Source organism: Notechis scutatus, chromosome 3 (assembly GCF_049901735.1).
Source record: "Notechis scutatus isolate UNSWTSFEM ecotype Mainland chromosome 3, rNotScu1.2, whole genome shotgun sequence".
NCBI lineage: Eukaryota > Metazoa > Chordata > Lepidosauria > Squamata > Elapidae > Notechis > Notechis scutatus.
In genome coordinates, this window is record NC_142011.1 from 203,926,111 (window position 1) to 203,949,434 (window position 23,324).

At 41.5% G+C, this 23,324-nt stretch overlaps 1 protein-coding gene across 1 annotated transcript in view; it reads right to left on the reverse strand.

The window, feature by feature from the left end:
- Positions 1-10,462: 10,462 nt before the first annotated feature.
- The window catches only part of KCNK9 (potassium two pore domain channel subfamily K member 9), a 123,530-nt gene continuing 110,668 nt past the window's right edge, over positions 10,463-23,324 (reverse strand). Inside the window, exon 2 of the mRNA XM_026683816.2 lies at positions 10,463-11,609. Coding sequence (XP_026539601.1) covers positions 10,771-11,609 — 839 coding nt within the window. The 3' untranslated portion in view covers positions 10,463-10,770. The remainder of the gene's footprint in view (positions 11,610-23,324) is intronic.

Genomic DNA, 23,324 nt, shown 5'->3' on the forward strand with positions numbered 1-23,324 from the left:
CTTAAATTTGGTGAGGTTGACAAACACTGATATAGATCATTCAAAATAAAAACCAACCCAGAATGTTATGGCATCTCAAAGACTCATAATTTAATTGGGTTCTGGCACTCCATGGCCTAGGGATTATACACAGAACTCCTTGGACATTTTTGAAGTTTCATTGAAATTTCTCTTCCCTTTCTTTGGATATCCAACTTCGATCAGGAACTTTCTTTTTTTTTTTTTAAAGAAAAAATCTTCAGTTATTTTTTAGATTGACATTCAACCTGTCTTTTAGAAATTCAAAACTGCACAACTAGCACATTTTGGTCTAATTTTTCCCAAAAGATGAGAACGCTAGCGAGTGGATTTTTATCAAATCGGTGCTTTGAAAACAAGACAATGTTTCCTACAGCAGTCCAATTTTGCAAAATTGTTATTCCCATTAAGAGGCTAATAATTTAGATTTTTTTAAAAAAATGTTTTTACATCAGTATTTCTCAAACTTGGCAACTTTAAGACCTGCTGACTGGGGAATTCTAGGCATTGAAGTCCACATGTCTTAAAATTGTTTAGTTTAAGAAACAATGATTGAAATGCTTATTTTCCTCATGTCATGAATAGGAGTAGTTAATACCTACTTTCTTTCTTTTCCATGTTTTATTTTGTCTTTGTTCTATTGCATGTTATTTTTTGTTATTTTTTCCTTTTTTTTTCTCTCTCTCTGCTAGGTTTTATTTCAGCTAGCTTCTATGGCTCAAGGTGGATTTCCTAGCTCTGTTTCATCACTACAACTCACAATTCCTTTGAACCAACAGTTTGCATGGAGTTCAGGAGCATGCTGTGACTACCACGCTTCAACTGTAGTAAGTTCTTGATTTAATAGACCCTGATTTAGTGGACTTTGAATTGACAAAATTTACCTGTACAGCATATGCTTTTGAACATACAAAAGAAATATCCTTCCAGTTTGCCAGACATAAAATACACACATAAAACTCCAGAATCATTTTATGCATATGTGAAATGTGTCATCATCTTCATTTAATGACCCCATAATCCCTTGCAGGATGGAGTCTAGGCAATTGAATGGAGCAAGTGTTTACTGGCCAGATGCCCTTCCTGCCACCAATGCGGAGGTATATTCAGAAGATATATTCTCATTGTGCCCAGAGAGAGAAATATTGCCTCTACTTAGGACCGAACTCACAGACACCTGATTGTGAGGCAAGAGCTCCATCTCTAGGCCACCACACCACCATGTGTGAAATGTGTAAAATGTATAAAATACATCTGTTTTAAAGTCAATTCAGATATCAAAGGTATTCTCTTTTAACATACACCTTTCCACACCCTTCTTTATTAAATCAAGAGTTTTCGGCAAATACTTTCTGATACTTTTTGAATTGACATCAACTTGTATTTTCACACTTCTGGCTTTAGTACCCAATTATTCATGTTATGTAGATTTGGAAGTCTTTTAGATGCCATGGGATTACACCCTGTATTTGCTGTGCAAGTTGGAAAAGCAGGGTTGCATTTGACATGGGAAAACCGTTGTAAATATCTCTCCAAAACATAATAGTCTCTAGATGTTACAGATGCAGAATTCTGTTCATTTCTATTTTCTTTCCACTGACACTCTCTTTCTTCTTCCTTTTTTCCCAAAACTCATTTCCACCAGATTTCTGCATTTATTTTAAGGCTATTTTGAAAAACCCATAGGAAGCTTTGTACTCATTTTCAAAGTCATTTCACCACATATAGGCATGTTCATTGATTCTTTTTCCTGATACAAGGTTTTTCCCTAGTAAATAAAATTTGGTACAACTTTTAAAAATAAATCTGGAGAACAACATGGCAAAATTTAGAAAAATTTAGTATAACTCTATTGATTTCTGTATTGATTCCCATCAATACAGAAATAACAATTTAATATGTTTGCATTGACATATGAAATAGTTCACCTGAATTTAGCCAAAAAGTCAAGAAGCAATTAAATTCCATTTCTAGCTGAGCTAAGTCCATCACCTTCTGATATGTGTTATTTTTTTCTCTGCATAATTGGCTCATATGATAATAGTTCCAGGCTATCCTTCACCAACCTGGTACCCTTACAGATGTATAAGAGCAACAAGCTCTAGAAGTCTTAGCCAACATGCATGGAAGCTTGCAGAATACAGAGGTTTCATGAAAATGTTGAAACATGCATTATGACATCTGAACAAATCTGGAAGATACCCATTTAGGGGAAGGTTGTTTTAACCCATAAATTTACCTGCATTGTGTTGCAGGCAGGAAAGTTCATATCAGCATTTCCTGTGGCAACCTACTTAAGCTCTTCACACACTAGGCCATCAAAGTTCCAACAGAAGCAGCATCCTCATATACACAAGTACACACACTCATGGACGCACACCCACATGAACTCGTGTGGATGGTGTCTACAAGCTCCAGAATGGAGGTTACACCTTTCATTCAGGAAGGAGGCCCTTTCTGCATTCATTTCGAACTCAAGCTAGCCACAAACTTCGTCATCTTTCATTGGGTCAATGTTGGAAGATCATTTTATCCCTGCTTCTTCTGGATAGAACAGCTGAGGCAAGAGGATCGTAAAGAGATAATGGCAAACCAGTATTTAGGGGCCCGCTGAATAATTTTAATCCAGTCAATAAATTTCAGTAGATTTATTGGGTTCATCTGTTGGGTCAGAAGCAACAGGAAGTCATGTAGTGCCTTAAAACGTGTCAAACTCAAGGCCCGGGGGATGGATCCGGTCCATGGGGTGATTAGATCTGGCCCAAAGGGAAGCCCTGGAAACAGTAAAGGATGAAGGGACTGGCCCGTGGTGCCTTCTGCCAGTGAAAATGGAGTCGTGGAAAGGACCCAAAAAAAGGAAAGTCGCTGACAGAGGCTTTGCAGGAGGCTGTCACAACTGAAAATGGAGCTCGCGAGCCCGTTTTTGTTGGCAGAGCATGGGCCGCCACAGGCACCCCTGACACAAGTGATGTTGAGCTGGCCACGCCTACACTGACCACACCTACGCTGACCACACCCACCCCGGGCCTAGGTTGCTTCTCTCCTTGATTAGTTTCCATCCGTTGCTTCTTGTCCTGCCTTCAGGTGCTTTGGAGAATAGCTGGACTCCCTCTTCTTTGTGGCGACCCCTCAGATACTGGAACTTTGGCCTCCCCGCAGCTGCAACATTGTGATCTTGATAGACGTAACTCCAACCACCTCTTCTGCAGCCACATTTATCCGCGCCTCCAGATGAGCAGGAACAGAGGTGCAGGAAAGAGAGGGGGTGGAAATACATCTCGGCGTTTATTTTTAGTTACCGGAACCATTCAATCCAGTCAGAAAAAAGCAGCAGTGCTAAATCCCATCTGACTCCTGGGATGAATTCTGCTTCCTCAAACAGAGCCGAGACAGGAGAGGGATTGCAATGCTGAATATTAATTACCGAGGGGACTGCACCATTCATCTTTGTTTGGATTCTCTTTTCTAATTTTTTTTTTAAAAAACACCACAGTGTGTAGGTGTTGGCATATAGGTTTGGGCCTCTCACGATGAACAACCAAGGTAGGAAAAGGTTGACAAGGCAATTAAGTAAAAACAGAATGCCCTGGGATTAGATCTTGTTAATCAGAATATCCATTTATCACCAGCCAAAGAGGAGGAGAGAGGGGTTGTGGTGAAACCCTGAATGAGAGATGAATTGAAAAAGAAATTCCATGAGTATTTTTGCAAAAACAACTGAATGCTAGCATGGAATAGATGGGGGCCAGATTTGAACCTCCAGCATTCCATACAATTTGTCAATTGGACAAGTTAATCTGCTCAAATCCAAGTAATTACATCTTGGCTGAATGGGGTGGCCAAATTCACACTGTATGTAACCATCTCACCCCATTGGGACTGGCCTGAGGAGACAATGGGACTCGACCCATTGGGACTAGCAGAGAAGACATGGTGTGGACCTTGTCAGTCAAGGAATTCTCCTGGGGTCCAGGAAAAGGGCCTTTTCTGCTGTGGCCCCTGCTCTTTGGGAACGTCTGTCTGTCTATCTGGCTGCCTCTGTGTCTCATCTATCTCATCTATGTCTATTTCATCTATCTATCTATCTCATCTATCTATCTATCTATCTATCTATCTATCTATCTATCTATCTATCTATCTATCTATCTATCTATCTATCTCTATCTCATCTAGCTATCTCTATCTCATCTATCTATCTATCTATCTATCTATCTATCTATCTATCTATCAATAGCAATAGCATTTAGACTAATATATTGCTTCACAATGCTTTACAGACATCTCTAAGTGGTTTTCAGAGTCAGCGTATTGCCCCCAATATAAGGATAAAAGGCTGAGTCAACCTTGAGCCTGGTGAGATTCAAACTGTCAAATTGCAGGCAGCCGGCAGGCAGCAAAAGTAGCCTGCAGTACTGCATTCTAACCACTACGCTATCTATCTATCTATCTATCTATCTATCTATCTATCTATCTATCTATCTATCTATCTATCTATCTATCTTCTCTCGGGGGTAGGGCTTGTTGGTCTCTGAACTTGTTTGTTTTCTTGCAGATGTTTCATTACCCTAACTAGGTAACAATATCAATGCTAGTAAACAGTGCTGTTTGCTGTCAATTTATATTCTACTTACCTGCCTGCCTGCCTGCCTGCCTGCCTGCCAGCCTGCCTGCCTGACAGTCTATCTATCTATCTATCTATCTATCTATCTATCTATCTATCTATCTATCTATCTATCTATCCTCTTAAAAAAAAACTATTTTCAGGGTCACATCCTTGACTTACAACCACCAGTGAGTCCAAAATCCCCATTGCTAAATAAGACAATTGTCCCTTGTTACAACTTTAACCTTGTCAGTTAAGTGAATTGTCACAGCTGTTAAGTTAGGAACCCAGTTGTTAAATGAATCTGGCTGCCCCATTGTCACATGACCCCAGGACACTGTGACCATCATAAATATGAGCTGGTTGACAAGCATCTGAATTTTGATCATGTGACCATGGCCACTGCTACAAGGGTTGGAAGTGTGAAAAATGGTCCTATGTCCCCATATTTTTTTTTACCAGCCTTGTAAATTTGAATGATCCCTGAACAAATGTTTTGTAAGAACTACTTATATTGCAAAGGAATCAATAGGATTCTTGCCTTGGGCCACTTGAAATGATTTGCCCTTTCAACATTACTCCATTTTTTGACTTGAAGTTCCCTGTCAGGAAGACCAAGATTCTTCTCATCATCGTTTCTCTGATATTTTGACTTGCAGTTGCAAAGAACTCATCCTGCAACCTTCAGGATAAAATAGGGATAGCCTATCAATTTGCCGCATCAGTTCCCAAAGTCTTGTTGAAACCATCTTGTGGAGACTCTAGAAAAAGTGAACAATCAGGATGATTAGGGGACTGGAGGCTAAAACATACGATGAACGGTTTCATGAAGTAGGCTTGGTTAGTCTAATGAAGAGAAGACCCCGGGGAGACACGAGAGCAGCCTTCCAATATTTGAGGAGCTGCCACAGAGAGGAGGAAGGGGTCAAGCTATTTTCCAAAGCACCTGAAGGTTGAACAAGGAACAATGGATGGAAACTGATCAGGGAGTGGTTCAACCTGGAAATAAGGAGAAATTTTCTGACAGTGAGAACAATCAACCAGTGGAACAGAAGTTGCCTTCATAAGTTGTGGGAGTTTCATCATTGGAAGCTTGCAAGAAGAGACTGGACTGCCATCTGTCAGAAATGGTGAAGCATCAAGTTGCCATAGGCAAGGGGGATGGGAAAGCGAACTGCGCAGGTGCATCAAGAAGCTTGCATCTCAGTCAAAACAAAGCACATTCCAACTGACACGTCAAGTTCATCTCTACAGAAACACACAGTGGCTGGAGGGAGTGACTTCTACAACCCGTGAAATTACTTTGTTGGGGAATGTGACTGATGACACATCTGGGGGGGAGGAGGAAACAGGGTCAGAGGCAAAGCATAAATTAACTGAGATCAGAGTTGGCTCCCCTTGGTCCTTGCCGACATAAAACTCCTAATAAATAACTGGATTACTTTTTATGCTTGGCTTGAGGCTCATGATTTAATTCGGGCCATGATGGCAAACCGATGTCACGCGTGCCACAGGTGGCACACAGAGCCACTTATGCCGGCACGCGAACTGTAGGCAAACTTACCTTACTGGGCATGCACACTCCTCACAGCTGATTTTCATCTTTTGAGGCCTTTTTTGATCTCCCAAAGGCTTGAGGAAGGCTTCTGCAGGCTTTGCAGGCCGAAAACTAGCCCCGTTTCATCACTTCCTGTTTTTCCAAAAATACCAGAAGTGACGAAACGGGGCTATTTTTTGGCCTGCAAAGCCTGCAGAAGCCTTCCTCAAGCCTTTGGGAGGGTGAAAAGGCCTCAAACCAGCCGAAAATCAGCTGTGAGGCATAGTGCAGGTAAGGGGGCAGCGGCAGGGAATCATTACATGCACATTTGTAGGGGATGTGGGGGGTGCATTGCCTTCTGGGTGTTGGCACATGAGTGCAACCGTGTGCACAATTTTTGGCACAGGAGCCCAAAAAGGTTAGCCACCACTGAATTAGGGCATCGGTCGGAACCTTGACAGCGAGCCAACTCTGACCTCAGGGTCTCCTGCTTAAGCGGGGGGTTGGACTAGATGACCTACAACAGAGGTGTCAAACTTGTGTCATCATGGCAGCATCACAGGATGTGTTGAAACTTTTTTCCCCTTCACTAAACCGGGTGTGGCCAGCACGTGACACATCTGGCCCGCAGCCCACGAGTTTAACATCCCTGACCTAGAAAGTCCCTTCCAACTCTGTTAATCTGTATCTGTACCTATCTGTAATCATTCAACAGATTAATAATCATGGTTTAATTCTTCATTGCCGAAGAATCATAGAGGCTTTGTTTGTTATAATCAAAGTTTCATTTACCAGTATTCCGAAGTTTGCATCGTTCCTTCGGATGTGCTGCAAATCATTTTCTCTGATTGCTATAAATCAGCTCTTTGGAGACAAAGTCTTGACTTGTTGGCTAAAGCAATATTTCTAATCAAATTTGAGGCATCGGCTTCAATAATCAATTTAGCATATCTGCTACCATCCTCCACTTTATTGTATGCTTTAATTGCACTTTAATTATTTGCAAATCCCACTCAGAGGAATTGGAAGATTTTTTTAAAATTTTAATTTACTGAACAAATCATAAAAGTGAAGAACAAAAGAAATCTCACAGCCCACTCAATCATTAATTAATTTTATGTATCTCTCAAAATCTCATGAAGTTTTAGCTCCTCTAATTTTCAAGGTTGTGGGTATTTTATTTTATTTTATTTTTAGAAAAAATAATGATGCTGCCAAAAAAAGTGATTTCTGTTCTTCATCATCCTAAAATGAAGCTGCATTTCACATTGCTGAAATCAGCAACATGTTGATTGATTTTTCCACAGTGCCTTATACATCAAAACAGTATTAAAATATACATTTTAAAGTCCATAATATTACTGGACTTGAATGTAATTGTTGTGGTTCGCTGGCAGCACGTGGGGACGGTGGAGGAGAGCGAGGACTCGGATGAGGGGCCAGGACCGTCAGGGATTGAACTGCTACCTTCAGGGATCGTGGGGGCTGGCAGCAGTGATGATGAGGTTCCTGAGGAGCCTGAGCTAAGTCCCCGTGAGCACAGGATGATTCATAGAAGAGAACAGCTGCAGCAGCACAGGCAACTTGGGAGTAAGGATGCAACATAATGGCCCCTCCCTCCAGGGAATATAAACCTGGCAGAGGCACCATGGGCCAGTCCTTCGCTGTTTCCAGAGTGGCACCATGGGCCAGAGCTAAACACCCCGCGGGTTGGATCTGGGCCCCAGTCCTTGAGTTTGACATCCCTGTTCTACACCATTCAATTTTATGGATGCATTTATTCTGGTTAGCACAACCTGCCATCGCCCTGATTCATAAGTGTTTAGGTGATCAGGCCTCAGGGAGACTAATTAGCACTTAGTGCATCCAAACCTATGGTTATGAGGACCTACCATAGAGAAATCCCTCTTAAACTAGTTTATGGCTGCACTGGTTGAGTGATCCTGTTATATCCGGTCCAGACAATTGAATTACCCATTTAAAGTTGGACAGACTTTAAACAAGAATAGGAATTCCTGCAGAGACACAGCGGGGAAGTCTTGTCTTGTGGGAGGTGTATTTAAGACTCAAATTATGTTTCTCCTTTCTACGTTCATTTGTTTCTCACTACACCCTGTTTAATCCTCTAGGTTTGAGGAATCTCAGGATCATGACTAAGTCTCCTGAGAGATATATTTTTGTGAAGGAAATTCCAAGGAGAGTCTGGTGTTGTGCACATCTAGTTAAAGCAACTCCATTTAAAATCAATTGTTAGAAGCAGAATAGTTTTGGCAATTGCCTATATTAACTGTACCAGGGAAGGGAGGGAAGGAGGAAAAGAAGGAAGGAAGATAGACAGGAGGAGAGAGGAAGGGAAGGGAGGAAGGAAGGAATATGAATAGGAGGAGGGAAGGAGGGAGGGAGGAATATGAATAGGAGGAGGGAAGGAGGGAGGGAGGGAATATCCCCTCTCCTAGAAGAATGAAATATTTTGAGAAATATTAAAATGGCAGAATATTATATTTCCCTGGATGAGAAATGGAGAAGCATGCTCCTGGAGACAGAAAGAGACAGCCCTCACCTTCCTTAATAGCCCACAGCAGATGTCAGCACTTAAGAGATAGAAGACATAGCTAGCTCTATTGATAAGCAAATTCCCTGCAGCAAGGTCTGAACAAAGGTAGAGTTAGCCCTCAGCCACCATAGGAATTGCCCAACAAGCCTCTTCATTGCATCAGCCAAACTTCAACCAAGCTTGGCTCAGACAACCTACAGAGCCAGCTACGACCCCTACAACAGCCAATAGAATACATGTTCTTGCACAGGAACAGGAAGCTCAAGTTCAAAACCCAACACATGGATAAGGTATATCCATGTGGTCAGCTGCCCAGAGCCATGTGCTTGGAGGTTCTGCTTCACCATTAAACTCTCTTTCCAATCAGCCTCCAGCCTCCATTTTGTCTCCTGTGCCTTTCTCCCAGCTTCGAACTGAACCAGATAGATATTTCTTCCAACAGGAGGAAGGAAGGAAGGAAGGAAGGAAGGAAGGAAGGAAGGAAGGAAGGAAGGAAGGAAGGAAGGAAGGAAGGAAGGAAGGAAGGAAGGAAGGAAGGAAGGAAGGAAGGAAGCTTGGCCTACAAGCATATCCTCAGCAAGTCAAAGGACAAAGCATTGGGGAATCCTTCCTGAGAGCAACCAGCATTTTTTCCCCTACTAGTATTAGTATTAATATCTGTTTCTATTTTTATTAAAACAAGGGATACCCTGTCTTCTTTTGTGAGGAAATAAAAAAATATTCATCCACCTCCGTGCACCATTCTTGTTCAAGCATTCCCAGATAAAATTCCTGTGCACGCAGGTACAACCGTGCACCGACAAACACGCAAACATCCTGCCAGGCACACACGGAACACTCACACCAAGGAAAGTCAACACTGAACCCGATGGTTTTGTTTTTTTTTTAACACAAAAGTGAAATAAATAAGACCCTTTAAATCGATAAATAAATAAATAAATACCCATTCATTCTGACCGTTCCTTAAATCACACACCACGTACACGCCGAGAGCTTGACAAGCCTGGTGGATATTTGACACATACCAACAGAAAGTTTAAAAGAAAAAATCATTTTAAAATCCATCCTGTCCTTCCGAGCAACGGTTCAACCATTGTTTTCCTCGTGTATGTTCATAATGCATATCCGTTTTTACAAAATGCATGCTTGTATTTTTTTTTTCAAATATATATATATATGTATATATTTATATATTTTCCATAAGGATTTGACCTGGCAAGCAAAAGTAACCTTCCTTTCCTGCCTTGTTCTTAAAAGACAAATAAAAAACCAAAAGTCAATACGATCTAAGAAATTTCTAGCCATTATAAACAAAACAGAAAGAGAGAACGTACAATGGTTCGCTCGGTATATGGACCATTTATGGTGCATGCTTGACTCAGCAAAAAAGAAAACAAATTGGAAAAAAACCTGCAGCTCTTTCCTACCGATTCCATTTTTCTTCCTTTTCTTTTGTTCCTCCCCCCACCCCACTTTGGGATAAAAAAAAATGCAGGCCAGAAAAAACCATTTCTCCAGAGGAAGAATAGATAGAAAATCAAATCGATATACCTGATGCTTCGATAGATACTTTTGTTAGTCGCATGGCACTAGTAGTGGAATTGTGCGTGTGCACCCGTACCGACACACTCAACACTCACATACACACCCCCAGTTCACACATATCATGACCTGCTTTGTGAAGGAGAAGAAAGAGGTTTTCGTTTTGGTTTTTTTTTTTTTTTTTTTTAGGTCAAGCTGACAGGTGCGTAACTTTGGAATTGAAATACCCACTTCCCATCACCTCAAAATCTCGGATCGTGGAGGGAAGGTTAATTGTAAGGCATTATTTTTGCTGGAAAATAAGTCTGTCCATGCTTCGTGCGCCAGAGCTGAGTTTCAGGGGAGTAGTGTCCTTCCCTTGAATGTGTATTTGTTTTTTCTTTTTCTCTCTCCTGGATTTATGTTAGCCTCACTCTGGTTCACTCGAGAAATTGTTTTCATTTTAAAAATTAATAATCTTGGGAAACAAACGTCACCCATCTGCCCACCCCCATGAACCCTGCAAAGAAAACGCCTTCAGATAGATTTGCGTCGTCTCATCAACCTGTGATGGTCCGTAAAGCTGTGCAATCCAGCGGAGATCGAACTGATGGGGGAGGGGAACAGGCTGTTTTTTAATGTGCTTGGTGAGATCTCCTCAATCTTGTAGGAGATGGAGTGAAAGTATTGGAGGTTCAGCTTGGAGCTGAAGGAATTTTGGTGGGAAACCACCCGGCTGGTGTATTCGTGGGACCTGTAACACATGCAGGAACAATCGGACTGAAGATCCGTCACCTCGGCCTTGTACCGCGGGCGGCCATGTTGAGAGTCTTCTTGAATGTGGACCACCATGCTGCTCCGGTTTCCCGCCAGGGAGGCCCTCTCCTCAGCCTCTCGCCTCTCCTCCTCGATGTTCATGAACAACCTGAGAACAACCAGATTGAGAAAAGCTCCAATGACAGTTAATCCCACCAGGATGTACATAAAGCTAAAGGCCACGTAGAGCGGCTTCTTCTGAAGGGCTCCTTTCGTCTGAAGGGCCACATAGTCTCCAAACCCGATTGTAGTCAATGTGATGAAACAGTAATAGAAGGCCTGGAAGAAGGTCCACTCCTCACAATGAGAGAAGGCAGCTGCTCCAATGCAGAGGGTACCGATGCAGGAGAAGAAGCCGACGGCCACCATGTTCTCCATGGAGACCTCGGTTCTTCTCATCCGGCAACACTTTTTCATCCGTTGCAAGAGGTACTTGACAAAGGTGTTCATGCGTTCACCAAGGCTCTGGAACATGACAAGGGTGAGTGGGATGCCCAGGGCAGCGTAGCACATGCAGAAGGCCTTCCCTGCATTCGTCCCGGGGGCAGCGTGGCCGTAACCTGGAGAAGCAAAAAACAACAACATGGATAAGTGATGGAAGAGAAGGACAGGGATGATTGCAACCAAGGGATGGTGAGAAGGATAGGATAGGACCGGACAGGACAGAACAGAACAGAGCAGAACAGAACAGAACAGAACAGAACAGAATAGAACAGGGTAGGGTAGGGTAGAGTAGAGTAGAATAGAGTAGAGTAGAATAGAATAGAATAGAATAGAATAGAATAGAATAGAATAGAATAGAATAGAATAGAATAGAATAGAATTCTTTATTGGCCAAGTGTGATTGGACACACAAGGAATTTGTCTTGGTGCAAATGCTCTCAGTGTACATAAAGATAAGATAAAATACATTCATCAAGAATCATAAGATACAACACCTAATAATAGTCAAAGGGTACAGTGAGCAATCAAAGGATGAGATAACTACAGCCCTTGAGATATGAGGAATGTTTGGGACTTTTTGTGGGGTGGAAAAGAAAGGCACAGCCTGGGGGGGGGGAGGGGGAGAAGGAGGGAGATGGTTTATTCTCTTGTTCCAAACGTGTTCTTTTTCTCCAAAAGGCAACTGGACTTTCTTGGTTGTTTTCCCTTTGAAAGTGTTTTGCTTCTCACCCAAGCAGCTTCTTCAGGTCTAAAGTCAAATCATCCAGATCATGGTGGTCCCAAGTGCTTTTTTTCAAAGGGCAACTTGGACTTTCTTGGTATTTTCTTTAAAACTGTTTTGCTTCTCATCCAAGAAGAACTGAAGAAGCTTCTGGGATGAGAAGCAAAATGTTTTCAAAGAAAAACCCAAGAAGGTCCAATCGTCTTTTGGAAAAAGCACCTTTGGGCCAACAAAACTCAGAAAACACCAAGGATCTCTTACCTCTTGCATACCCTCAATTTATGATCGCATCACTAAGAGATGAAAATTCTGGTTGCATTGTTAAGTTGAGGTCTACCTGTATAGGTGATGTCATTTTGGCTACTACCAGATACCTTATGTGTACTGTGGTCCACGGAACTGGTGGGGGGGGGGAAACACTCCAAAATAAAGCTGCCATCATGGCCACAGGAAGTTGTCCAGCCTTGAATTGATTGTTAGGGCCACTCCTTCTAAGTGACACTTTTCTCAAAGAAGCAAGATTCCTCATTACCTGAAATGAACCTTTTACAACTCATCAGTTACTCCATGCACAGTTTCCCAGGGTTGGCTTCAACCACATCAAATCCTCCCCAATTAATTTCCTATACAAAGCATTTTTAGATAGAATGTATGTCACTCATCTGCTACCTGAAAAGATTCTGCATCAGAAAAAAATGCTTAATATTGTTTTTCATCCTGTAATCCAGAATTAGACCATTTAGAATACATAATGGAAAAAAAAAGAGTCTTGAGAGTTAACAAGGTTGATACTATTACAGGACCTAGTTGTTCTACTTCAGATACCATGAAGCCTCCTCCCATATATATTATTTGGAGAACGGACATCAGAATTTCATTTTTTAATGTGAGCCAGGAAAAAGTGACAATAAAGGTTATCTTATCTTCTTAAGGGTCTCCCATTGTCTCCTGCTGCATTTAGCTGTCCTAATTTTAGACGGCGAAAAGTTTTCAGGAGATATCTGATCATCTGTTACAGCTAATAGAGAGGTTTTTGTTGTCTGTTGTGGGAGCTGCACTGGCTGCCAATCTGATTCCAGATACCGTTCAAGATGCTGATTACCACCTTTAAATCCCTACATGGCTTGGGGCCAGGCTATTTGAAAGGCCATCTCATCCCCATCTATCTGGCCTACCCGGACTGGAAGGCATGGTATGTTATAGGTCCCATTGATTAGGGATGTACCTGTGATGATCTGGGGCGTGGCACAAAGGCAACACAGTCAGATAGTCAGTAGGAGTCCCTTTATTAGCTCCAACTTTGCTCCCAATGTCCTGGGCTAAAGAAAAACACTTCCAGGAACAGCCATTGGCTGCAGAGAATCAAGTCCAAAACACTGTCAACAAAAACTGAAACTATAAGTCCAATCAAGGCAAGATGAGGTAATTGGTCTGGCAGGGCAAGAGAAGGAATTCCAGATGTGAAGGAACAGCAATAATTCAACACGGTTGGATTGAACCAAAGTCAACACAAGATAAACTCAACTTTGTTCCCAGCAGATGCCACACTCAGCATGCATCTTTTTTAAAATTCTCTTCTCAAGTGTGGCTAACAAAGGGAATACGGCCCCTTTCCTCCCCTATAAGCCACACAACCCACGTTGCTCTCTTTTCCGTTCCTCCCTGCATGCCCTAGGATGAAGAGGGGGTGGGCCTGGGTCTTTCTCTGAACTCCCTCTCCCTTGTTCTACCTCTTCCCTGCTCTGCCCAGCTGAACTTTGCCTTCCCCAGTTTCCTCCACAGCCAACGGAGGCACACTCCCACTCCCTGTCAGCTGTTCATCTTCCTTCTCGGATTCAGACTTCAACAAGGGCATGACAGTATCTCTTGTGTGATCATGAACAAGGGACTTCTCAGTGTCAGCCCCCCTTCTCTATGCAACATCATTCTGCCCCAAGTGTTCTGACCCAGCCCTCACACAAGCAAGAAACAGATTCCCTGCAAAGAAAACCCCCCTTTATTTACACATTGGGAATTAACTGCATTCACCAAAAGAAAGTCCAGGCAAGAGTCCTGCAAGAAGTTAACCAAAACAATAGTCCTTATCAGCTTGTTATGATAAATGCAAGGCCGTGACCTCCCAGCTGGGAGGCTGCAAATTAAGTCAGTTCAAACAGAGAAAAAGACAGACCTCAGCTCTGGCAAGGCAGTCTTTCTCGCATGAAACACACAAGGAGCAAACTTTCCAGAAATGTGAACGGTTGTCTGCGACAACTAAACCACACCCTATTTATTCCTAAGCCAGGGAGGGGCCATTCAGCATCCCCAGCCAGGACTTCCGGTTTGAAGGGCTTCGGCAACAGACAGAAATCCGTGATCGTGCACGGTTTCTGTCTGGGCTCGCCGCTGGAACGCCCCGAGCCAGCTGGTTTCGGGGCTAAGCCACCCCGTAGAGGTGGTGAAGGGGGGGAGACCGCCAGCAGGGTTGAGGAGAGTTGCATCTCTCCTCCTCAGCTGGCCATTACTCCCTTTCCTGAAGGCGGTTGCAGCGGTGGTCAGAAATGGCCACCACAAAGGAGAACTCAACCAGAAAAGAATGTGCAGGAGGAAGATAAGAAGTGAAAGTTTTGGCTGACCGGATTAAATTGTAAAAGCAACAACTAAGGTATCCTGGAATTTAAACTTACAAAAAATAACATCGCTCCCAAAGAAGAGTCGGAAGCAGCGAAGGAAAGTGAAAAGGGAAAGGTTTGGCTTTTTTTTTCTTCTCTCTCCTTCCCTATACTGACAACTAAGAGACTTAAATAAGAAATTGGAAAAATCCGCTTTGACATCAATAGGCAATTAAGCTGAAAATAAAACAAAATGCCAAAGGGATAATAAAGATTTCTGGACATTAAAAATTTTCTTTTTCATAAGCAGGAAGGAGAGAAAAGAATAAGGGCAGGATCTGGAAGAGGGAGGAGACTGCCTGGAATTAAAAAGAATTTACAGTAAAACTTCAACAAGACTTCTAAAAGATACATTTTAACTGAAACTTTGCAACTAAATAGTAACCCCAGGAAGAGAAAGTGAAAAAAAGAGCAAAAAAGAAACAGCTTGCGTGTATTTGGATTATTTGGTGATCTTTGGATTCTTGATTATTATATTTGAATGACTAAAATCAATCGGGTGGTTGTTTAAAAATTTATACAATGGCACCACTTCTGGATGAATTGAAAATGGAACTTAAAAAGTACAAAGAAGATGCACAAGAAGGGAAGGGTTCTTTTGGCTTCATTTTTCAATTCTTAGAAATGGAGATTTGGAACTATGAGAAACAACAAGAAAAGACTGCAAAACAAGAAGACTGGGACAAAGAAGAAGCCATCTTTAATGAACAAGCAATTTTATGTGGGGAAGAAAAAGGAAAAGGGGGAAAGAGAATGGAGAATTTAAGACAAAAAAACAACCAAAGAAAAGAAAAATAATTCGGAAAAAAAAGTATAATACTGGAAAGCAACAGAAAAGGGGAATACAGAAGAGAGAAATAGAGGTAGAGAGACAAGGGGATAAAAAGGGGAGAGAGAAGAAGAGAGGGAAGAAGGAAAGGAAAAGAAGTTACAAAGGACTGGAACAAGATATAGAGAAACAGGACCTATTTAGAGATAATGGGTGAAAATCTAACTGAAAAAGGGATTCTGTAAAGGTACATAAGATTGTATTGTTATATTAGTAATATAAATAAATTTAGAAAATTGGAAACAACGTATGATTAAAATGAGGGATAAAATAGTTAGTGTAATTTAGTGAAATGTTTGTGAATAAAATAAGTGAAATAAAATAAATGAGAAAATTGAATTCAGAAGGAACAGGAACATTTTAATTAGTTAATGTTTTATAAAATATAAGTGAAGGGGGATTAACTATGGAAAGCTTATAATTGTTCCCATAGAAGTATGATATTTAATTTAAAAGTAATGTTAAAGATGTTAAGACTTTAATGAATATTAATATTAATGATAGAATTGAATTGGAATGGGATGTTGTTTTAATTATATTATACATTTATAATTTTTTCTTTTTTTAAGAATACAGTGTGTATTTTAAGAATGTACCAAGCAGAATCCGAATGGAAGTTATGTATTATATTGAATGTTACAACTTTAGGGAAAAGATATAAAGGCGTCATACTCCAATCAGTAACTACAGGAGAAATTCTGTTTAATGAGAAAAGATAATAGACAATTGAAACAGGACAGACAAAAAATATAAATACAATGATTTGAACTGAGATGAGATAATTAAAATAAAATTGAGAAAATTAAAAGAAGGGAGAAGCTATGCAGAAAATGTAAAATAGTAATAAGAAATGGAATAGAATATAAAAATGAGCATGAACCTGAATTTGTGTCTGTACGAAGAAATGTAACCTGGGATTACGCTACTTTCAAAAAATATGTTTTATTTGTATTTTTTTTCTCTTTGTGAAAACTCAAATAACATTTACAAAAAAAAAAAAAGCATCCCCAGCCAGCTCATTGTCCAGTGTCATTGTTCACCTCTTCTATCTGCTCTGTGCATATGCGCATCTGGAACAGGCCCCAGCTGTTCCTCCTCCTCACTCAACTCTGACTCCACAGGCAGCTGCCTCTCTGGCTAGGAAATGCCAGGTGACCCTGGCTCTATCTCTGTGTCTGATGCTGAGCATCCATCAGAGCCTTCCCCAAGCTCCAGAACATGCCCGCGTTCTTCCCCAACCTCCTCATCATCTGAGTCTGCAGCCAGTTCTGCTGGCAGTTGGGGGGGCCACAACACCAAGGTAGAGTTGGCACGTAACATAGTGCTTGTAGATGTTGCAAACTTTAACTCTGGTACTTTCCAGACAGTCTGGCTGTGCTACCAGAAACTATTGATATGTAGTCGAACATCAGCCAGCTATCCTCAAAATACACAATGGAGACTTCTGAACCCAAAATCTGCCACATTGATTTTCTCAACAACAGCTAAATGAAGTTAGGAAGCTTCTGTTCATGAGGTATTGTACTCCTGAATTCTGAATTCTCTTGCCTGTCTGGAAAATGAGTCTTCATCCAGAGCAGAATAGCAGTAGCACTTAGACTTATATACCGCTTCACAGTGCTGTACAGCCCTCTCTAAGCGGTTTACAGAGTTAGCCTCTTGCCCCCAACAATCTGGGTCCTCATTTTACCGACCTCTGGAGGATGGAAGGCTGAATCAACCTTGAGCCTGGTGAGACTCGAACTGCCAAATTTCAGGCAGCCAGCAGTCAGCAGAAGTAGCCTGACGTACTGCATTCTAACCACTGCACCACTATGGCTCTTACAGGATAATAGAATTGGAAGGAACCTTGGAGGTCTTGGAGGTCAAGTCCCTGGACAGGAAACCCTATACCAGGAGCCCCCAACTTCCAGTCCACAGACTGGTGCTGGGCCACTGCCCATTTGGAACAGGGCCGCACAAGCAGCAAGTGAGTCCAGGAGCATGTGAAGCTGCATTTCTGCAAGCAGCATGTGTGTGTGTGTGTGCAAAATCATCCCCATTGCCACTGTTGCCACCACTGCCAGTCTGCAGAGCTGGAAAAATTAGAGACCACTGCCCTATATGATTCTGTACAAATGGCTGTCCAATCTCTTCTAAAGAAAACTTCCAGCAATGGAGCACCATAGATTCTGGAAGTAAGCCATTCCATTGATTAATTGTTCTCGCTTTCAGGAAATTTCTCCCTTAATTCTGGATTGATTCTCTCCTTGAATAAGTTTCCATCTGTTACTTCTTTTCCTGCCCTTTGATGCCTTGGAGAATAGGTGGAGCCCCACCTGAGGATGCCTTGGAGAATAGGTTGAGCCCCATCTGAGACAATCTCTCAAATATTGTAAGACTGTTATCATATTGCCCCGATCCTTCTCTTCATTAGACTAGATACACAGTTCCTAAAACCGTTCATTGTATATTATAACCTCCAGCCCCCTTTGTTACGCTTCTCTGATAATCAGGTAGCTGTTCTGACCTCTGTACATGTGTAGGCTGGAAATCGGCTCCAGCAACGCCCCTGCCTCACTGCTGTCTGACTCCAAAGGCAGCTGATAACTGCCAGCCTGTCCTGGCACAATCTCTGCCTCTGACGCAGAGTCCTCGTCCAAGTCTTCCTCAGCCTCCAGGACTGGCCCAGGTTCCTTCCCAACCTCCTCACTGTCCTACTCTACTAGCCACCGCTGAGCCAACACAGTAGCTGTTTCCACATGCCAGTGGAGGCTTAGTTATGGTATTTCAAGTTTATTTATTTATGAAATTTATTTGCTGCTCATCTGTGTCCAATGACTCTGGGAAGCTTACAACATATTTTCCCCCAAGAAATTATAACCAAATATGATTTGTCTATGGAGATTCTCAGCCATCCAGGTCATGTTTGTCCCAAAGATGTTTTATGAAGAGGCAACTGGATTTTCTGGTTTTTCTTTGAAGACATGTCGCTTCTCATCCAGTAAGCTCTGAAGAAGCATCTCGGATGAGAAGTGAAATGTCCTCAAAGAAAAACCAGAAAATCCAAGTTGCCTCTTGAAAAAAACACCTTTGGGAAAGCTAAAGGGAAGCGCTCCAAAACTTAGAATGAAAATTGCAATCCAGAGAATCAAGGATGAGTCAGGATCATCTGGCTTGAGAAGGAAGTTTGTGGGATCTCTTCTTCTCAGAGGCAAATTCAGAGTTGTGTTCCAGGATTTGTGTTCAAATACCTTTGGGACAAGTATGATTTGCTTTGGTCAATGCAATACAGAAAGTGCCCTAGAAGGGAGACCACAGCTGTGATATAAGGATATCTGCAAGAGGGATCTGAAGGCCTTGGGAATGGACATCAACAGCTGGGAAACCTGGACCTCTGATCGTTCAGCTTGGAGGCAAAAGATGCATCATGGCCTTCTCCAATTCGAAGAAGAGACACTTGTTCATCAGGCTGAGGCAAAGAGGCAGTCCAGAAAAATCTGGCGACTGGACAGGGGACAGACTGTGGAAAGGATTGCCACTCTGGAATTGGCCTTTTTTTTGGGGGGGGGGGCTTTTTAACCACACTAGATACTGTTTTAAGACCTCTTTTCAGAGCATATACCATAGTCTCTTGAGACTGAAGGATACCAATTCAATTCACAGAAATATTTTTGACTCAAATCAAAGAACTTCCTTCAAAAAGTTCTCTAAAAAGCAGTTTCTGGTAACCACACGAAGTTTGACTGTCCCAGCCTCCAGATTTTCTCTTTCTATCCTGTAGCTGAGCTGATTTTCCACCAAATCTTGTCTAAAAGTGAATTTCAGGACAAAGGAAATGCGGTTTGGAATATATATTTCATTTGTAAAACTTCCTATTATTTTCTTTTATTGATTATGTGCTATCACATTATTGTCAACTCTTAGTGACCATAGAGATACATTTTCTCCAACATTATTTACAAGCTGCTTTTCTGCCAGGGTATGCTTGAAGCAGTGGACAATTGACGGCAAATAAATCAAACGTTGTTTTCATTTTTCACTGAATGGCAAGGGAGATTGGATGATCACCAAGTTCCAATTTTTCGAACTGTATGACTCTGAAATAAAAATTAATTGTGAAACTTACTACTGGAGAGGAGACTGTAGAAGATGCCAACAGCTGGCTGACTTTCTCCATGCTGAGAAGCTAAGTAAGATCAGATCTGTTTAGTAGTTTGGAAATATTAGGACTGCACTTTACAGTGAGCAGGGACAAAATCTCCCCAGAAGAGAATAACAAATAATTTCTTTATTACCACCAAGAAAACTGTGCAGTTGTCTTCAGGCAATCATTAAGGATCAAAGTGAACTTGAAAACATTTTTAACTTCAGGACAATAAGGCACCACCAGTTACAAACTCCAAATCTCCCTTTAAAGAAACCTATAAATAGCTTGCTTAAAAATCCCTGAGGTAGGAACACATGTTATTCTTGGGAAGACTACAAAGTGCATGATATGAGCAAAACACAAGTATGTTTTGCACACTGTAAACTAAAATTGAACTAATTAAAATTATAAAAGCAGCCAACCTTCCCTTGATGCTAGGCAGTGAACTGTACCAACAGATGAGGATAAAGACACTGAACTTCATTTGAACCTCCTTCATCATCCTGGGGGCTGGACTAGAACACCTCCAGGGTCCCCTTCTAATTCTGTCATTCTGTTCATCTGAAATAAACAACAGAATCCAGTGCTGAAGAGCTGAAGAAGCTTCTTGGATGAGAAGCAAAACATCTTCAGAAAAAAACCAGAAAGTCCAGGTGCCTCTTGAAAAAGCAACTTTGGGATAACCATGACCAGGATGACTGAGGGTCTCCATAGACCACAGAATCCTCTGGCTTTTCTTTCATAAAGTTGATATCTTTTGGCTGTCTCTTTATTCAGAAGAATAGAAGGTTGCTCTAAGACCAGCCTTCCTCTGAAGAAGCATGGATGCTGCATGATGAAGAGTTATTCTCACCCCACCTTGCCACAAAGAGGATGTATGTAAATCTCATTGACATAATTCAATGCTCATCAGAAAAACAGACAGATGACAGCAAAGAGACAAGGTTGAAAAGGGTCACTCAAAGAGAAAGAGACAATGGCCACAACATACACACTTACATTCAGAGTCAGTCAACATTTGGAGCAACAAACAAGCCTAAAATGAATCCACTGATCAATCAGCCAATTCAGCCTAAACAACCACCAAAAAGGGTGCTGGAGTTTTAGCAGTAGGAGAAAATATTTCTAGCTCAGAGCTGAACTGTGGAGGCCTTGGTGCTCTCTCAGCTGGGTTATTTCATTACTCAACTAGGTAAAGATGCACTGATGATATTGTCTAGTTAGGTAATGAAATGTCTGCAAGAAAACAATCAAGTTCAGAGAGTATCAAGAACTCCATCGTTTTTAGCAGTGGAATACAGAATAAAACAGTTGGAAGGGACCTTGGAGGTCTTCCTGCTCTAGCAGGAGACCCCAAAGCATTTCAGACAAATGGTGGTCTAATTTCTTCTTTAAAGCCTCCGGGGTTGAAGTAGCTACAACTTCTGGTGGCAAGCTGTTCCACTGGTTAATTGTTCTCACTGTTAGGAAGTTTCTCTTTAGCTCGAGGTTGATTCTCTCTTTGATAAGTTTCCATCCATTGCTTCTTGTCTTGCCTTCAGGTGCTTTGGAAAATAGATTGACCCCCTCTTCTTTGTGGGAATGCCTTAAATACTGGAACAGCCGAGAGCTCAAAAACAGAGACGGCTCTGTGGCCCCACGCTTGTGCAGGGTCATTTGCAAAAATGAATCAAGCAAACGTAAATTCATTTACACTATAAATTCACTCGCCAAAACCAACACCAACCATAAGAATCTCCGTTGTCGCCCTGACCTAACCATACAGCAATGTGCCCGCTCCCGTGTACTCCGCACTGAACTCAAAAAACATCTAGACAATGGAGAGAAGGACCTGTACATTGACTACCATGCTGACTGTATCAAAAGTAAGCCACACAACCCGCAACTCAGCTTTAACCCTCAACCACAACCCTACCTCAACTGATCCACCATCACCCAAGACTAGGCATGCACACCCCTAACTACCTCAATTCCAACTACTGCTGGCCTTAAATGCAAACTACTCAATGCAAGAAGCCTCGTGAATAAAATACCTGAATTTTTCCTCCTACTAAATATGGCTAAATTCGACATTATATTTGTCTGTGAAACATGGCTCAATGCATCTCTCCCTGACTCCATTACCACAGTAAGAGACTATCATGTTTACCGATCAGATCGTGAAATTTGTAGAGGAGGTGGTGTTGCTATCTTCTATAAAAAGTCCTTACATCTAAAAAATATCCAAGTTACCCAGGAGCTTGCTCTTCCTGAGACCATCATCTGTGAACTATCCTTAAATATCACAATTCGATTCTTACTATGTTACAGAGCACCTGATTATGACATCGAACATGTAAACAAGCTAAATACATTACTAACATGGGCTGCATCCTGCCCATACCCTTTTATCTTTCTTGGTGATTTCAATCTACCTCATATTGACTGGACCCTAAATGATTGTACAACTGAAATCATACACACAACCTTCTACAATGCTATTACAAATCTGGGACTGGAACAACTAGTAACCAACAACACTAGACTAAACAACTGCCTCGATCTCATCTTCTGCAATAGTTTGAATTTAATTTACAGAATACAAACTAAAGAACCCTTTTCCAGCAGTGACCACAATATGATTGACTTTTGTCTCAACATACGCCCACACAAAAATCACCACAATGATGTAATCCCCAATTGTAACTTCAAAAAGGCAACTATGATCTTATAGACAACGATCTCTCATCCCTTGATTGGCAATCTCTATTCACTGGATGCAATACTGTTGAAGACCATTACAACATATTTTTACTTGAAGTCAAAAGAGTCATCAAACTATATGTACCAACAACAACTCCCAAAACAAAACAAAAAAGCAGATTACCCATAACAATAAGGAAATTTCAATCCAAAAAGAGATCACTCTGGCGGAAAAACAAATCTGGTCACGTTGCCAATTTCAAAAGCCGATACAAAAATTTATGCCACCAGATAAAGACCGAATGCATCAATTATCACATTAAACAAGAGGAAAACCTTCTAAGCACCAATTCCACCCGTGCTTTTTACAATTTTGTAAACAACAAACTAAAAGACTCAACGTCTATCCCACCCTTGATAGGACCTGATGGTAAAGACTGCAACGACGACACCATTAAAGCCAACATCTTTAACACATTCTTCGGCTCAGTATTTGTAAACAGCAATGGATCATGCCCAGTATTTCCTAGCCGTACCACAGATAACAACAATGATCTAATACATATCGATTTTACAGAAGACAATGTTGAAAAGCACTACGCAATCTAAAACCATCTCTATCTATTGGACCGGATGGAATATGTGCCTACTTCTTAAAAAAGCTATCCACTGCCATAGCCAAACCTCTAAGCATAATCTTTGAAATATCTTTCAGGACCAGCTCCTTGCCTAACCTATGGTCACAAGCCACAGTCATCCCCATCTTCAAAAAGGGAGACCCAAGCCTAGTTGAAAATTACAGGCCAATCTCCTTATGCT